The sequence below is a fragment of the Motacilla alba genome, chromosome 9 (genome assembly GCF_015832195.1).
Source record: "Motacilla alba alba isolate MOTALB_02 chromosome 9, Motacilla_alba_V1.0_pri, whole genome shotgun sequence".
Lineage (NCBI taxonomy): Eukaryota > Metazoa > Chordata > Aves > Passeriformes > Motacillidae > Motacilla > Motacilla alba.
In genome coordinates, this window is record NC_052024.1 from 21,971,364 (window position 1) to 21,989,475 (window position 18,112).

General features: G+C 43.5%; 1 protein-coding gene across 5 annotated transcripts in view; it reads right to left on the bottom strand.

The window, feature by feature from the left end:
• Nucleotides 1-2,913: 2,913 nt before the first annotated feature.
• Nucleotides 2,914-18,112, bottom strand: part of LOC119704495 (multiple epidermal growth factor-like domains protein 6) — a 191,808-nt gene continuing 176,609 nt past the window's right edge. For 4 of the 5 annotated variants that reach the window (XM_038145846.1, XM_038145847.1, XM_038145848.1 and 1 more), the window contains 8 exons: nucleotides 15,719-15,847; nucleotides 14,721-14,846; nucleotides 14,183-14,311; nucleotides 11,891-12,019; nucleotides 11,473-11,601; nucleotides 10,644-10,769; nucleotides 7,963-8,091; nucleotides 2,914-7,584 (listed from right to left, as the gene is read on the bottom strand). In XM_038145846.1, coding sequence (XP_038001774.1) covers nucleotides 7,505-7,584; nucleotides 7,963-8,091; nucleotides 10,644-10,769; nucleotides 11,473-11,601; nucleotides 11,891-12,019; nucleotides 14,183-14,311; nucleotides 14,721-14,846; nucleotides 15,719-15,847 — 977 coding nt within the window. In that variant the 3' untranslated portion in view covers nucleotides 2,914-7,504. Of the gene's footprint in view, nucleotides 7,585-7,962; nucleotides 8,092-10,643; nucleotides 10,770-11,472; nucleotides 11,602-11,890; nucleotides 12,020-14,182; nucleotides 14,312-14,720; nucleotides 14,847-15,718; nucleotides 15,848-18,112 lie in introns of those variants that run through there. The other variant, XR_005257979.1, reaches the window with a different exon arrangement.

Consider the following 18,112-nt stretch of genomic DNA (forward strand, 5'->3'; position numbering starts at 1 on the left):
CCCTACCAATGCTCTTTTCAAAGACATAAAAGTTTCCAGGTGCTTGACATCCATGTTAACTTTTTAAGTAATAAAACTTGAGGAGAGGATTCCCGTTGGATCAGAGGGGAGACTTTGCTACAACAATAGCTCTGCTGGCAAACTGACTCCTTTCAACACATTCTTGAGTTTGTATTTTAAGTGGTTTTGCCACATTGGCAGCCAAAAATAACTATTTTCTGATCAAATTCACTGGTTCTTGTAAAATATTTTAACACGCTAACTATGACTGTGAGCAGTTCTAATAGTCTTTCAAGCTGCCTGTTCAGACCTCTTACTTTTGAGAGGGTGAAGGGCTCCACAAAAGGCTCCAGAATTGTGATGCCATCCATGGCTGCTGCTCCTGCAGCATTCCCACCCCTCATTACCCAGAAATACAGCCCTTATTTAATGTGATGCTATTTGCTGCTTTGTATTTCATACCTACCCTTAACGTAAAGTAATAATTAAGAGCAGCCTTCCACTGTGCCTGGTAGTGCAAGGCCAAGATCCACAACAGCTACCACAGCTGAAATGTCAGGGAAAAGGGAAAGAAGCAAATGGACAGGCAGGAATTACTCCACAGTCCCTACTTGCACCAATCTTGCTCTTTGATGATGATGTACAGCAAGAAATCTTAATGTGGTTCTTAGAGGAGAAATAAATAATTTAAAAACTGGATTTCTGGTTGAAAAAAGCCTCTTCCAGCTGCAAGAATCTGAAAATTTTCATTAAGTCACTTTGTAAGTAATTTATGGCACTTTAAGACTTACCAAAGAAATGACAGGCTGGTTTGAATGGGAACAGGGCAGAACCAGTGGGACATGGGGCATTTCCACCCCAAACGAGGCCCCAGCCAACACGAGCCCAGTTCACAGTGCTGCTCCCACTGGGAAGCCTCCACGGCCACCTCCACAGCAGGGGACAGAGCTGAGACAGCCCCTGGATTTCAGGATGAACCAAGGGCTTGTAGGCAGAAAGAAAACACAAAGTACAGAACCTGCTCCAAATGGCAAAGCTGCAACTTCTGCACTACTTCAGGCAGGAGGTCAGTGAGGACACCTGAGCAGGTGGATCTCAGTTACCATGGACCAACATGGTGGTCTCGGATAACAGATCTTAATTAATAATTAATTATCATTAGGCTCTTGGAATCACTAGAGGGAGAAGCAGCCTTAAATCAGGATGTTACATCTGGATGGGAAGAAACACCCAGTAGACGATGGCATGAAGGATTTAAGCATTAACTGTAATATCTACACCACATGCAGCTTCTCAAGATGTTTTGCTGTCATCAGCTTAGTAAAAGATAAAGATTTATTGGGCTATTACTGAAAAGGAAGCTAGATACTGCCAAATGGCACGGACAGTTAGATGACTACTTGCTGACATCTTTATTCATATATAAAACAACACAACTGAGTTGTGGTTTTTTTTTTAACTACCATGCTTGAAGGAATCAACAAAGAAGTGCCTTATCATACAGCACTTTTAAGTCATTTTTAAACCATTCACGGGGTTTGGATGGTTGTTTTTATTGCGTGCATACAGAATATTCAATGAGCACCCCGTCAACCTCTAGTGCTGACTAAAAGAAGAGATAAGCAGTGCTGGCTGCAGATTGGGGTGACGATTTCTGAAGGTGCTGAGGGACATTTCCATGGAACAGGGCTCCCTGGACACAGTCACAAGGTAACTCTGGTCCCACATATCTCAGAAAAAAAATCTTTACTGTGAGCATGGTGAGGCACTGGCAAAGGGTGCACAGAGAAGTAGTGGCTGCCCCACATTTAGCTGGAAATAAATGGTCCTTTCCAACCCAAACCATTCCATGATTTATGGACATCTGAACTGCTGCAGAGGCATGGCTTTTTGAAGGTTTAAAACACAGATCAATGCTAGCTCTGCAGAGGTTGAGAATATTCTGGTTTAATATTCCATGTCTAGTTTTTGATCAGCTTTTAACAGCAATCTGAGAGGTTAAAATCAACATGATATGTTGATATTATAGGAAAACATCAACAGCTTCTTAGAATAGTATGAATATGGCTTCTAATAAGGAAATTACTGGATAAATTGCAAGGATTATAGAATTATTTTTAGAACATATGTCAAAAAGATGACAAACCAAATGAACTTAATTATTCTGTTCCTTGTTGAAAACTGCAGGAAGAGTGAAGTAAATCACACAAGACAGAACCCCGCAGTATTACACAGCTCAATTCAAAATGTTTGCCCTGAAATTTCAAAAGGAATCCAAGCCTGCTCTCCCAGAAAGCAGCAAGCCAGAGCTGCCCACTTTTTCTCTGACAGCTTGATCTACCGTCCCCCCTTTGTTACACGTTTTGAATTCAATTTAGCCTGCTACTTCCAATTAACCAGCACACTCTTACTGCATTATTTGGCATTAAGCAGGCACACATGTTCCTTCAGCTCCTGCCAATGTGAGAAGACAATACCCTGAAGGTGAACCAGGCGATTTGTTGGCAGAACTGGGCTCTGGGAAGTGCCCAAACAGGCTGATGGGAGGCTGCAGGTGTGTGGTTTCAAGTGCCTTCAAAGTGCTCCGTGCCCAAGTCTTTCCAAAATGTTACACTTCACAACCATCCTCTTCCAGCAAGATTTATGCTGTGTTTTGAATGTTTCCAATACTCTGGAGTGCCAGAAAGCTCCATTTGTCAGGCTCAGTCACTGGCCAGGTTGCCCTGGTCAGGGATCACATACAAACCCACTCGGGCACAGGCCATTATTTATTCTACACAAACTACCAGAAGCAGGTGTGATTTCAGGCTGTTTGCTCTGAATGTCAATTAGTTCAGTAGACTAAAGTCTCATCCACAACATAAACCTGTTGCTTCAAAAGTAGCAATGAGAGAAAATCAAGACCAAGTTTTAATGACATGTTTATATAAAAAAAAATCAGCATCCTTCCACTACATGTCTACAACAGAAAGTACAGTACAAACCCGAGATACATCCCACACATTTCTTGAAGAGGGATTACAAATTCACAGAGACATAATATTACTATGCAAGTGCTTATTAAAAGCAATAAAAATAACAGAACGAACAATTTATGCTCTACAAGGCTGAGATTTGGTGTTTACTGCTGGAAATGGCTTTGCACAGTGTCAGAATTTAAAGCTGTGACCTTGCAAAAGAATTACTGGGCACAGTTGCAGGTCAACTCAGTCAGCCACAGGTCAACCTGAAGGAAAAGTCCTTCAAAAGCTGGGGGCTGAGAAGGTTTCTAGCCTAAATATAGAAATATTAACACAAGGATGGGAGGATGGAAGCTTCTTGGTCCACCAGCACTCTCAAAGATTGTTCCTGAGCTCTACTTTGCTGTGATAAGAAGCTAAATTCTAAGAGTCACTGTTTGATCTGCACAATGAAGCCACGATGGCTCCCAAATGTGTCTTTGCCTCTTCTGGGAAGGACATGAAGGTATTATTTCCATGTTTGTCCCGTTGGCAACTCCTGACACTATGCTGGTTATTACTTACACAAACAGAAACCTGCAGCCAATCAAAATAATATGGTTGGCAAGGAATCTGGGCAAACTTTAATAGCTATGGTTCTTCAACATAAAAAGGATAAAAGTAGAATAATAATTTTTGGCAGGGGAAGCGGGGAATTTTTTAAATTCTGATTGTTTTCCTATGAGGATAGTGTTAGTGAAGTCTAACTTAAAACATGTTGTTCTGGTTGCATGAATTCACAGCGAGCGAGGTTCTGCTGGGCCCACTGAGTTACACTCAGCTCCTTCCCACTGCAGCTGAAGTTATCTGGAGCACACAAGGTAAGAGAGGGGGATTTGGCACAGGAGCTGCATGGCTGAAATAATTCCAATGTCCTTCTGAAAGGAGTTATCTGCACGTGCAAGTGTGCTACAGAGGAATAGACAGAGCTCTCTCTTCAAGGAAATGTAATTAACTTCAGCCTCCTGGGAAACAGGGAGCCAGCAAAGGCCTTCACCAAGAGGAAGATGGACATCACTTTAACTATAAACCCCATTTTCAATGAATTTTTCACTTCCATTTTCATCAAGCCCCAGTGCTGTGCTCAGGACTGCATCAGCCTGACACTCTTTCACTGGAATCTGAGGAAGCAAATAAGCAGAGTTGTGTTAATTTAGTAGCAACTACACTCACTTGCCACAAAGTTAATCTCTGGAAAAGCTGATTTAGTCAGTTTTCCATTAAAAAATGCCATCCTGTCTAAGAAAGACTACTTTGTAGGCAAAGAATTAGGTAAATGTGTTAAACAGTAGTAAGGAGCAGAATCAGAACAATAATATCAGAAGCAAGTAAACTTCCTTAATTAGTAGTTAATAATGTAAAGTTGTGGCTCTTCTAGAAAACAAAATCCTGTAAACATTTTGTCTGCCTTATGAAAAAATAAGAACCAAGATAAGACATTTCAACTATCTCCATCAAAATTCCTCTTTTAATGTTTCTGAAATCTTTAATTCTGATTTTTACCTGTATATGACTGTACTTTGTTTTGGAAAAAAAAGCCATGCAGAGCCACAAATCAGAATGGTCTGTTTGATGGCACTGAAGTGAACTTCTTTTCCAAAGGCAACAACATAAAGAAGCTAAGAAGAATTTTGAATAAAAAAGTCTATTGCACATGGAGTGGTTTGTATGGACTGACATTTTTTTGATTTAAAAATAGTTTGCTGAAATATTTCTCAAAGCAGATCTACTTGGGCCTCAATTCATTGGCACAGGCTCAGTATCAGTCACTTAAAATATGTGTTTCATCATGTACCTAAAATCGTGACATCCTTTAAAAACACGCAATACAAAAATCTTTTATTTCCTTATACTACATATTTACAATTCTATTATCAAGGTACTGCGGAAAATGTAAACAAGTATACACGGGTGTAAATAATATGGCTTGAGAAAGGTTTCCCCTTTGATTAGCTGCTCAAATCACACATCAATCTACAAAAACAAGAGAATAACACTACATTTGATACACTCTGCTGTCTGACAGCAGTGTAAAGGCTTTTATGCTGCTGAGTAACCACACCAGGCTCTGGGCAGCTGGAAGGAACTGGAATGTCTGAGGTGCTGGAATGTGGCCAGTGGACGGGCTGTCTTCAGAAGAGGCTGTACCCAACTGCCCCATGGGTGCTGTGGGGGGAGAGGAAGCCAAAGGGTCCTCAGAGATCCACACTGAAAGGATGAGAAGCAGTGGAACAAAGATGAAACTGAAGAAATTCTGATTAGAAACCAGAAAAAAAGAAAAGCAAAAGAGGATGAAAATGAAATCTCCAATAGGACAGGTTCAAAGAGGTGGTGGGATCTCCATCCTTGGAGATATCCAAAACTAGGTGGGATGAATCTCTGAAATCTGACTTGAATGATGAATCTCTGACCCATTTGACTCTGAAGTTGATCAGGCTTTAAAGGGAAGCTCAGACCTTCAGAGGTTTTCTACAGCTTTACTCAATGATTCTACAAAAAAAAAATCTTAACTACAGTGTGGCACTTGCACTATTGCTGTAGTTTGGCTCTGCAGCAAATACAGGGCTAAGGCCAAAACATGTCAACTGCTAAACTTGAATTGCTCTTCTCCAGCAGTTGCTAAGATTGTATCTCACTGTCTCACAGGAGATTTATCTTGCAGGTTCCTGTTCAGTGAAACTGCCCCAAATTCACACAATTGTAGGATCAGACCCAGGCCATCACACCTCCAAAAGAACATTTAAAATATCACTTCTTTGCTGAGAGTCACACACTTCTGGGACCATAATTTTCCCACCTTTATATTGAATGAACTTTCCAGTGACATTCAGTGAGCTCTACAGAAGAAATTAAAAGGGATCAGCATCAGCCCCAGTGATTTTCTGGCTGAAAGAACAATTAGTTAATTAATTTTGACACATTCACAAATACCTTTACTTTCAATACCTACAAAGTGATGAATAACAACAATAACACTTCCATGAAGCTTGGAAGCTCCACACCTCCTAAAACTGTATTGCCTCCCATAGATCACAATTTGAAATGAACTCTCAGGGGAGCAAGTGCCACTTGCTTTGGCCTGGACAGTCATTGACTGCAGATGTGTTTAAGACCTGGGGTGAACCATGGGGGAAAGTTGTTACCTCACCTTCCCATCCAACCTCCTGGATTCTGCTTCACCAACTCATCACCTACCCAACCACAACAACAAACTTTCTCAAAAATCCCAAGTTACCATCAATTATTGTCATTTTGTCTCCTGCAAAACAAAACCCTGCTCTTGCAGAGCTGCATTTTGTTCTGGTGGTGAATGGAGTGTCAGCACAAGAGCTGGAACTGCCCGTACTCTGTGTCTGCCAGGGTCCCAATGTCCCTTCTTAAGTGCACTTTTGAAACAGTCAAATTCAAGTGGAAACTACACGGATTTTGTAACTCCTAACCTAAAGAGAGGGATAGAGAGGCACTCTGAAATGTTTTAGTCTGGTTAACAGAATATTAAAATACAGAACATAAATTTCTTTATAATGACATAGTTCTATATCAAAGGAAAACCTGTCTAAACAGACAAAATAGCACCAAAATGTCTCTGGTATCAGGACTGTTGTGAGATGACTTGATTAAAAAAAACCCAAATTGCTCAATAAAAGCACAAACCCCAAAGATAGTATCTTTAAGTGTCTCTCCTTGCTTACTATCTGCTTTCTTCATTCCAGGTAAAACCTTTTCTGCATTAGCAGATACTGTTTGATGAGCAGTGCTGCACAGTTTGGCTTGACAACCCACTGAGAAATTCGTCTGGTAAGATGTGAGAACACAGGATGCCAGGAGAGTCTGGCAGATGACACCACTCTCTTTGGAAGACAGATTCAGACAGAGACCTTCCAGTCAGTCAAACCACACCAGAAATGCAGAAGATGCTCTTAAATAAATTAACAATGTATTGAGGACTCTTGTTGGATTGTGGTGGATTCTTCTTCAGCTGCAAGTTCAAAATTAGACTGCATGCTTCTCTACCATACAGCACTTTATTCAAAGAGGAATTAACTTGATAAATCCCTCTAGTTTCTGTGCAATGTGATTTTGAGAATTTGTAGAGAAATAATCTGTGGAATACTCTTCAAACTTGGTGCTGGTTGTCAAGTGGGTTTAGAAAGCCCCTGATAGAGGGAGCGTGGCTCATTCCATGGTGATGTGTTACATGCTGCTTATCCTGATACTCTTTGGAGCTGCTCTGATTAAAAACATGTCCAGGCTTTCAAGAAATGAATTATATTAATACCAGAAAGAATGTCCAGAGTAGATTAATGGAGGGGCAAGAGGCTAGGAATGAGCACATGAAACAGATTCAACTCTTTAAAAGGATCCAGCTACTAAATGGCCTCTGTAGTCTTCCATAAGAAGTGTGAATACTTCAGTACAATTCAAGCTGAATTGAATAACTGTTTTCATATCCAAATTCAAATTCCGTCTGTGCATATAAAACAGTTCATTTATTAGTCCAAATGTTACTGTTGTAGAGCTCTTGGAAAAATACTCCCTCTTTCTTGAGCTTGTTCTTCATAAAAAGGAAGCTTTGGAGGGCCACCTAGAGAATTAAGCAGAAACACGGTTTCAGGTCCATATAACCTAATACTGAAATATTATATAGATTATACAATTTACACTTAAATAATTCAATAAATGGTAGCCTTGAAAAGAAGGTAGAGGAGGGAGCTACAGTGGCCTCCTCACAGCGGCAAAACTATAAAACACCTCCAAATCAGAAGGTTCCCAAAGTTTTTCCTAAACTAAAGGAGGAATTGTGATTATAAGTGAGAGGAAACTTTCCCTCCGTACTCAATTTCATTAAGAAGAGAAATTATCCAAACGTTCCAACAGGTTGACCCTCCCATCCAACCCGACCACCAGCATGGGACAGAGGTGTTTTACCCCACCAGGAAAGGTTGCACCCCAGGCTGGTTACCTTCTCTGCAGGTTGGCCCCATCCAGGAGCTGGGGCAGGCGCAGTTCCCGTTGTGGGCGTTGCAGCGGGATCGGCCGGCGCACTGGCACCGCAGGGAGCAGCCGGGGCCGTACCTGTCTGCCCTGCACCCTGCAAGGACAGGAGGGTTTGGGACAGGGTGGACACTCCTGGCAGCCTCCCCCTTCTGTGGGATCAGGAAGCTGCTCAGACACCTACATCTGCTCACATTCAAACATGACATTTGGGAAAGCGCGGCAGTCGTCGAGTTTCGTCTGCCACACGCTCTGCCCAAGCTGCAGCCCAGCTGTCCTGAAGAGTTCCCAGAATGGAAATCATTGCTGCTGTAAAAACAGGGGTTGACAGCCCAACACAGAACATCTTGGGATCTGCTCAGGAAAGTTGCTGTCAGCATCCTGGATCCACACTATCTCCCGTCCCTCCTGCATGGCTGGGCTGTCAGTACGTGCTGGGCAAGAGCCTTCCTTCACAGAATGTGACACCGAGAATTAATCCATTTTGTAGATACTCATGTCTTGCTCTGGTTGCACAATTCTGCTGCATTCTGGCAAATTAAACTCACACACACACACAAAAATATCTCACTTCCAAATGCAAATACATTTCATACCTAGGCTGGTAAATCTTCACTGCAGTTTTTTAAGCACCAGAGGACAGGCAGGAAAGGAAAGTGAGCAGCAGGGTCACAAGGCAGGGTGTGAAACACACAGCAAACAATGGCCCTCTCTCCCTCACCTCGCTCAAAATCCTGTAACCAGGGAATTTGCCTTCTCCCATGAGTGCCCTAGGGTAAAGCAAGTCCTGCTGAGCCCAGCATCAGCTGCAGCCCCAGCACGTGGGAGAACTCGCCCTCGTGCTCCGAGCTTGGCCTTTTCAATTAGGAAATGTTATGAGAAAAGGGCTCCTCAAACACCTCTGGACCTGATTTTAATTTATGTAATACCACATTTTCATGTTAATAACAATGTGTATTTAAGACATCTGTTTGAAAGTCTGCAATGTTAATTTACTACAGAAAAAGAACGCCCATAAAAGTCTGTTATATTCTCTCCCTCTTTTTTTTTTTTTTTTAATTAACATTTTGCCTGTTTAATGGGTGCTTTACCAGAGTTCAAATTAAAATCAGGCCTTTTATCTTTATGGCTGCTGCACAGTCACAGCTGCTCACAGTTATATCACAGATGAACTGAGCCTAATTGAAAATAAAAATGCAAATAAAACCTACCCCATAACAGCTTTTCATGGATGGGGGCTACCCTAGCTGATTTAGGAAAAATAAAAATGACTCGCAGAGTTTGTGAGGAAGAAAACCTCAATTCCCATTTTTGGTGCTGAACTTCCCCCTTGCGTTCCACCTCTGCCTAAAGTTTTACTGGGAAGGCCCAGGGACAGCCAGTGCTGTGTGGGCACTGAGGGTGGCTCATGTTCCCACTGGAACAGTGCTGCAGACTGGGAGCTTCATTTCCTGACCACAGGACACTGCCCAGAGGGAGCCAAATGCTTTTCCATTTTAGTTCTGCAAGTTGCACTAATGCTTAAGCTCACAGCAATTTGTATTAATAACAGCCTGCTTAAATCTATTTCTGCCCCATCCTAGAGCAAAAGGAGAAATAATTTTCCCCCTCTGCTCCAGGAGCTCAGGAGGATTTTGGTTCCTGGTGAAGCTCCACAGTAGCACATGGATGTTCACTCCTTTTATCTTGTTTGTCACAGCACTGGGATCACAAATGTTTTCTGACACTCAGTTAAACCACTGCAATTCCTTTTACTCCAGTGTCCTAAAACTGCTCCACCAATCACAGAATCCTAGAACAGCTTGGGTTAGAAGGGACCTTTAAACTCCTCTGGTTCCAGCCACAGGCATGGGACACTTTTCACCAGACCAGGTTGCTCCAAGCCCTGTCCAACCTGGCCCTGAGCTCTGAGCAGAGTCACAGCTGTGACCAGAGAATGGCTCAGGAATCTGCCACTGCTGCCTCTCAACCCTGCACCCAACCCCACCAGGGTACAGCAGCGGGGCTGGTTTTACCTACAGGAAAAATTTCTCACCTATTTTTATATCCCTGTTAGAGAAGAATTCTGCTCCTGTGGGCCAACACACAGCCCAAGGGCAGCCTGTGCTGCAAAGGAGGGAATTGCATTTGGATTGAAAGTCCCTGGGCTGCTGCTGAAGGCCAGGGGCAAGCACAGCTGCTGCAGCTCCACACCCTCATCTGTGGGGATTCCATCCTGCTTCCAGGGGAAGCAAATCCAGAGCTGGACATACTTCTGCATTGGTCTGAAAAGGGTCACAAATGTCAGTGTGACAAAGCACACAGAAATTGGAGCCCTTGCTGCCCAGCTGCACCCTCTGGAGTCTTCCCCACTATATTTGCAAAATTTCTTGGTCTATTCTTCCCCAGCCTGTGTTCTCCAAAACTCAAGGCAAATGACATTTTACAGCTGACCCATGAACAGTTTTCCTATCAGGATATCAATTTAAATATTGATTAAATCAAGAGGTACAAACCTGCTGATAAAGGTGTTGATAACCACAAAGAGCAATTTTCTACAAACAATGTGATCTTGAACACCAGCAAATGTCCTTTCACAGTTATTCTGAAACCAACAGGTCAGCATGGTTTCACAACACACAGTCCAGCCCTTAAAAATATTGCCCTTACCAATGTCACACTTGTCTCCAGTCTTCCCAGGTGGGCAAAGGCACTTCCCAGTCTCTGGATCACAAGGAGCATCTCCACAGTCACACTGATGCTGGCACCCCTCACCAAACCAGCCCCTGGCACAGCCTGACAGCAAGAGAACAATTCAGATGCACGTCTGAGTGGCAAGATGTACATTAAACCCAGAGCTTTCCCAGGATGTCTCAGGGGAAAGCTCATAAATGAAATCAGTGTAAATGCCAAGCTTAACGAAGAAATCAAACACAGTGGAATGGGAACATTATTTATATGAGCTCTCCTTCTGTTGGGGTTGTCTAATCTAACTTCTCAAAGGTATCTGTAAATCTGTCCCAGAAATGTAGCTGGCACTTATTTTTATTTTTAATTAGAACTCTCTAGAAGACCCCTCCGAAACACTCAACAGGTTTGACATGCACCTATTTAATAATCTTATTTGGAGTTTTAGAAGCAAATTTAGAATCAGTAAAAGGGACTTATTTTTAATAAATGGCATGTGGAACTCATTGCTGCAAGACATCACGGAGACCAGGACTTTCACTGTATTAATTGGAACCAGATTAGTTAATTTATAAGGGAATGGGAACACCCAGCTGTAGAACAGGAAATCTGTCCTAAACTCAGTATTTCAGGATATTCATTAAGTTCAAAACATGGAAGTGGCTCTCAACAAATATTTCAGTAATTGTATGAGGTTTTTTGAATTCTGCTTTTGGGCTTTTTTTTGGTGTTTGTTTGGGGTTTTTTCTGGTTTTTTTGGTTTTTTTTTTCCCTTTTTCTTTTTTCTTTCCCATTAGAGGTGCACCAGTACCTTTTTCACAGTGGACACCGTGATAACCCAAAGGACAAAGGCACTGTCCTGTCACTGCATCACAGCTCGCTCCATTTTTACAGGCACAGGCCTGAAGACAGCCCAGCCCATAAAATCCCGGGGGGCACCCTGAAAAATTAAAATGAAGAAGGTTCATGGAGAAAATCATACACACCATTAAAACCCTCTGCATTCTTGGTGACATTTGCTGGCAGCCACCCAAAAATGGTATTTATCCTTAACTCTGCTACTGCCATGGGCTTTTAAACTTGTACCACCCAGCATCAGAGACATGCAAGATCTGGAAGGAGCTGGATGATCTGGGACATCCCCAGAATTTTAATTGAACCAGTGAGGTGTTTCTTGACTCCTCTGAAGCCCTAAACCTGTGACAATTACCCCGAGTGCCTCCACTTACTGTGCTCACAGGAGTGGCCGTAGAAACCCTCGGGGCACCTGCAGCAGCCTGTGAACCTGTCACAGGTGCCATTGTGCTGGCACAGGCAGTCCAGGGAGCAGCCAGCCCCATACTTTCCTGGGAGGCACTCTGCTGGCAGGACACGGACAGAAAAACAGACAAACAATCAAACAAACAATCACTGCCCTCACCCAGAAAAGCTCGTATGTGATAGATTGCATTGCCAAGAGATGATACCCAGAGAATAATTTGCAGACCAATGAATATTTGTTATGAAGACACAGGATTTCTGCACAACCACGATGCATTTACATACTTTGGTGGGAAATCTTTTATGTTATATAGATGTTTGAACAGCAATTTCCTCAGTTTTAACAGTCTGCCTTTTACAATTTCTCTCTTCACAGACTCGATGCTGAACCCACACCATGTGTTGGAAAGCCTTGTAGTGAATAGCAAAAATTGGATTTTCTTTTTTCTTTCTTTATCTACAGCAATATTTTCTTTTAGGCACTTAAAAAGTGTGAAAGAAAACATGAAGCTTTTCCTCCTCTGTGTTATCATTGGAGTTCACACTATTCAAATTCCTAATAAAACCAGGAGGATCTTTTTCACACATAGCAACAGTCTGTCCATATATAATGAGCTATCTGCTTTTACAGAGCTAAACACGTCTCAAATTACTGAAAGCTAAGTCATGCAGAAGGGACTGTGCCAATATAATTAACCTCAGCATCATCTCTGAATAAGTTAACTTCCCACTGCTGGGATAATTTGAATCTGGGCAGACGAACTTAAACAAGCACGGCCGTCCAAATAATCAGATTGAGGACCCTGCAAATGCCAGACAGGATCTTCCAGGAACATCATCTCTAATCTCTATTAAAAGGATGCCTGATTAGCTGTCTTTGATTTCCAGTCACAACACACTCAAACCCACACTGCCGTGGAGATCAAGACTCAATTTTCCAATAATTTCACTCGCTCTGTCAAAAGATAAATAGCGAAGCTCTCTCTAGTGATACAACACACAGTTCCTTATACAGTGTGGGCATGTCTGCCCCCTGTGCTCCACTCCAGAGATGTTTTATCTATGAGATACACCCACAATCCTCTACTCCATGTGGGGACACCTGCACCACCCTGATGAGCCTTGGCAGCCCCAGCTCATCCTGTGGGTGATGACAGAGCTCTCCAGGAACAGGCCAATGGAGATGGCCACAGGTGGCCTTTGCTAGGTCACCCAGACACTGGTTAACTGCAAATGCTTTAGAGCCTGTGCCCAGAGAACAGTCACTGCCCACTGAATCCTCACAGCACTCACACTGTGAGCAGCTGCATCTTTCCTGCCCTCCCTGCTCCTCCTCTGCACACAGATGCACGGAGCCCCGCAGATGCAGAGTGGTACAACTGCATCTCAGAATGCTGCTAAAAAATGTCATTTCTAGATGACACTTTTATATAGGGACTCTCCCCTGTAACAACCAGTTCTTGCTATAAATACCTATGGAGTTTGAGGTGAATATTTGAGGTGTCAGGGACAGAAGTGCTGTTAATGAGAATCTGGGAGGGTGTTGGGGAGATTGAGCCATGGCAGTTATGATTTAATGATGACATTTGTCTTGAATGTGTACTTAGAGCTATTTACTTTTATTTCATACCAGTAAACTTGTAGTTTCCTGAACATTCAAGTCCATAACTATACACATATCTCTTACCAACAGAGAAAAATAGGAACACAGAAATGCAGAGTGTTTTTTGGGAGATGAACAGGACAGTTGTGGGAAGACTGGGCTGATAGGAGAAACTCTGGAGTAGGATATGAGCTTATTCTGTTAGTGTTCTTTGTCTTGCACAAGGGACAGGCGTCATGGAGAATGTGAGGGAGCAGGACAATCTCAATTGCTTTGGAAAGAGGTCAGAACATCTGGGCAGTCTACACATGGGAAGCTCAACTCCAGTCCAGAGTCAAATGAAAGAGAACACAACCAGTGAGGAGGAAGACATAGGCTTCTCCTGCTCTGAGGATCACACAGAAGAAGACAAAACCCAACATTCCTGTGGACTAAAGCACACAAAAGTTGGACTGGAGAAGAAATAACGGAGTGAAGAAGAAGTAAGGAGTGTGCAAGGGAATTCATGAGCGAGACTCAGGAGCAAACTGTCTTTGAAAAAAGATCTGAAGTTCTAACTAGGGGAAGTTTTGAAACTGTCCTTGTCTGTGGGTGTCTGGGGACACTGCAAACCCCAGCTAGAGTGTACAAATCCTCTGCCATTGAAGCAGGAAATCACCTTCCTCACAGGATCTTCCTGTCCAGCCGAGCCCGCAGGTGCAGTTGCCATCCACGTGGTCACAGATGCCACCATTCTGACAGGTACACGTCAGGTGGCAGTTGGGGCCATATTGTCCCTGGGGACACACTACAGAGAATTAACAAAGTTTGAAAAAACCCAAAAATTAGCACCCCAAGGAAAGGATGAAGATGACAGGGAATAAATGCAAACACATGTATCCCAAGTGATTAGGGTCTCCCGAGGGTGGTGGGACACTACTCCATGATTATTATCAGTTTCACCCAAACACTCTGTCCTGACGTAGCCCCTCAGCTTCCTGGAGAGCCCAGTGCCCCAGAGGGTGGCAGGGAGGTGTGGGCAGGATTAGGCTGGGTGATGGAGTGGGGAGGGACAGAGGCTGAGCGCCCCAAACCTCAGCCTTATCAGCAAAGGCCCTGGGGAACGTGGCTGTGAACAATGTCTGGCACTGAGTTTATTTGCTGGCTATTTTAAGTGTGTCACCCACTGGCGAGGTGACCTGGCCCTGCTTTGTTACCTTGCTGACAGGCAGGTCCTGTGTGGCCGGGGACACAGGTGCACTCGCCGGTCCGTGGGTCACACTGGCCTTTGCCACAGGCACAGAGCTGGGCACAGTCCTTCCCATACCAGCTCTCAGGGCAGGCTGAAGGGAACACAGGATTTGTTAAACACCCACAGGATCCAATGGCAGTTTTCATTTTTAACACAGCCACAATCCTAGGGGAAGAGCTAGCTTTGCTTTTATTCCCCTTAATGCACTTCAAAGCATCAACCACGAAGCCAAAACCCACCCAAAGACACGACTGCTTTACCTTCTGAGACTACTTGTGATTATGAATGTAACCCATGATTTCACATGGAATATTTACTGTCTTTCCTATCAGAAGAGTGAATGTACAACTGAAACACCAGCTGCTCATCCTTCCAGCTTAAAACATCTTTCCTTCCTTAATACTGATGCTGCCCAGCAATGAGGAGCAGAGCTATGGGCAGCCAAACATTCAAACATTGCCTCTCTGTGAATAAGCTGAAGAGAACTTCACAGAGACCAGAGTTTTGGAAGCAGCACAGAAATTCAGCCACAGCATTTAGCTGTGGAACAGAGAAGTAACAGTAGGGTTGCCATGGAGTCTTTACCAGTTTTGCCATGACAAAACTTGATCTTTTTCCCATTTATTGAAACTAATGGCACCATAGTGTGAAGCAAAATATTGAGATAATTTCTCAACCTCAAAATTTTGGACAGGAAGAAGGAACTTGAGCAATTCATGCTGAGCTGGCTCTAGAAATAAACTTGGGCAAGCAGGTTGCAATCCTGGGGTAAGTGTCCTTGCTTCTATGCATGCAGGAGTGAGGGAAAATATTTTGCAAGAGATTTTTTACAAAGCTGGAATCCTGATTTACAATTCAAGGAAGAGGTAGCTGGGATCTGTCTGTTTTTCTTCAGACAAGCTCCTATGCAAATGACTCTCTTTGCTGTGTTTTGACAGAAGCACAACATGAATGTTGGCTTACTTTTGCTGCAGTTGGCTCCGATGAAACCGGGAGCGCAGTCACAAGTTCCTGACGCGGGGTCACAGTGGCCTCCGTTCATGCATTTACAGGGATTTTGGCAGTTTGAACCATAAGTACCTTCTGGACACCCTGTTTTAAAAGAAAAAATACCCAGCAATTAGGTCAGGCTGCTACTGGGCCAGTTGCATTTCATGTCTTATGCACTTCGTTGTTTTCAATCAAAGTTTGATTTTCATTTTCTAATGTTATTTACTTCCAGAGGGCTGGCAGTAGGCATTGAGGAGCAGATTACTCCTCTGGACAAAGTGCCCTTGGGACAGCACTGATTGCAATGTCAAATGCTGGAGAGCTGGACTGAGTGCTGCTGCTCCTGGCTCCCTGCTCTCCCATTCCCCTTATGTGACAGTAGCAAGAAAAGCAAGCCCTGTTCTTGGGATTTCTGTTCCAAGTGAATGTACTCCCTCTTTCCCTCCTACACAGGAAAGATGGGGTCATTCTCCTTCTTCCTTTGGGCAGCAGTCACCCGGCTTGTCCAGGTCAGTGAGAAGCTGTGAGCCATTTCTGCCTCTTTTAGCAGCTGTTTCATGGATATGGGGTAGGTCACGTCTTCTTAAGTTGGATAAGTTGGAGAAAGTTTGTTTCCTCTATAATCTACTCCTTCCCTGCAAACTGGAGCTGGCATTGTTAGTGAGGTTGTGCATTCCCCGTCCCTGGAAATGTCCAAGGCCAGGCTGGACAGGGCTTGGAGCAACCTGAGATAGTGGAAGGTGACCCTGCCCATGGAAGGGGTGGCACTGGATGGGCTTTAAGCTCCCTTCCAACCCTGTGGATGGAAGACCATGAAAATGTGCACATGAGAGCAACTCAGAATTTCAGAAGACAGCTCCTCAGAAGATATGGGAGGAACATTATTTAAATGAAAAGCCAGAAAATTTTCTGAGGAAAAAAAAGAGAACAGCTGTATTTTGTAAGAACCACAAGAATCATTGTACCTGGATGGATTGCTGAGCCAGTGTTAGATGGTAACAGTTGATGGAGAGGTTTTCCAGGGGTAGTGAGGATTTCTGGTTACTTTTAGGACAACTAATGTTCAAGTAGAATCAAAGATCAGGAAGGTGTAAATGCATTTGCCACACTTAGTTTACATTTTCTGGATGATCTTTAGTGATGGAGGCTGGAACTGAGGGGAAGAGCTGGGCAGAGCTGCTGGGCATGGGCACCAGAGAACCTCCAGTGTGCCACTTCTGAACTCTGGAAATGCAGGTTATTCTCCTAATTTTCCAGTGTAGTGGAAGAAGGAGAAGCTGGTGCTTGAGCAGTATGATCATCATCCAACAGTTCCACTTGTGCTACTACCTCCAAGTGTCATTTCTCTGCTCACCCCTTCCTTCTCTTCCCTGGCAGAAGGAAAGTCTGTGGCTACTTTAGAAACCTGGTTGAAAATATATTTGCTCACGTCTCCAAGCAACAGATCCCTTGCAATCTCTGCATAAATAACTTCATGTATTCTGTCTTTCCTAAAGGCACGAAAGCAGGGCCTGAGTGGCTGGAGAAATCTCTGGCTTTTCTGAACTATTCAATACTGAGGGAGAGCTTATGGGGAAGCTTTGAAGGGGTGCCTTTTAAAATAAAACTGAACGCTGGCTTCTGCTCAAACCAGGATAGCAGATCATCAGGACTAAGCAGATACACGCTTTTATAATGTGCAGATACTCTCCCCAGCCCTTCCCAAACACAAATTCTTCTCAATGAATACTCTGTCATCAGTGCTTCCATCTGCCAGGATGCAAAATCTGTTCAGGGTGCAAGTCCTGGCATCAAGGAGTGAGCCCTGCAACACCTCCTTCATTCCCACCAAGACTTGAAGTTAAGGACTCATCCAGATTCAATGATTTAATTACCCTATGTGAGTTTCTTTTTTCCTCCTTCTTTTCCTTTTGGTCATCACTTGGATTTTCTCCTGTTTTTTAAAATTCTGTCTCCCAGACCTCTAAAAATGCTGCTTCTCCCTGACAAAGCTTTCAGCGCTATTCCTTAGCTCAAGGCCAGCAGTAGCTGCTCCATGATTGAGTGGGATGCAGTAATTCCCTCCTTCCCAAATTCTTTGTCCTTGCAGTGTTTCCTGTATTTTGGCTCGAGAAGGAGCAGCACATGCAGGGCATGTTCAGCTGCAGCACCGTGCACATGCTCAATAACAAGGCCACTCATCTGTTTGTACTTTGCAGAAGAATTTTGATGCAGATAACAAGGGCAATTTGCACCACATCCCCACCATTTCAGTGGGCTCTGCCTTTGCAAAGAGGGCTATTCTTGTACCACCAGTTATCTCATAAAGACATTTTCTAATTTAACAGTTTCCTGTGCTTCTGACTTACATTTTTTTCTGCAAACAAA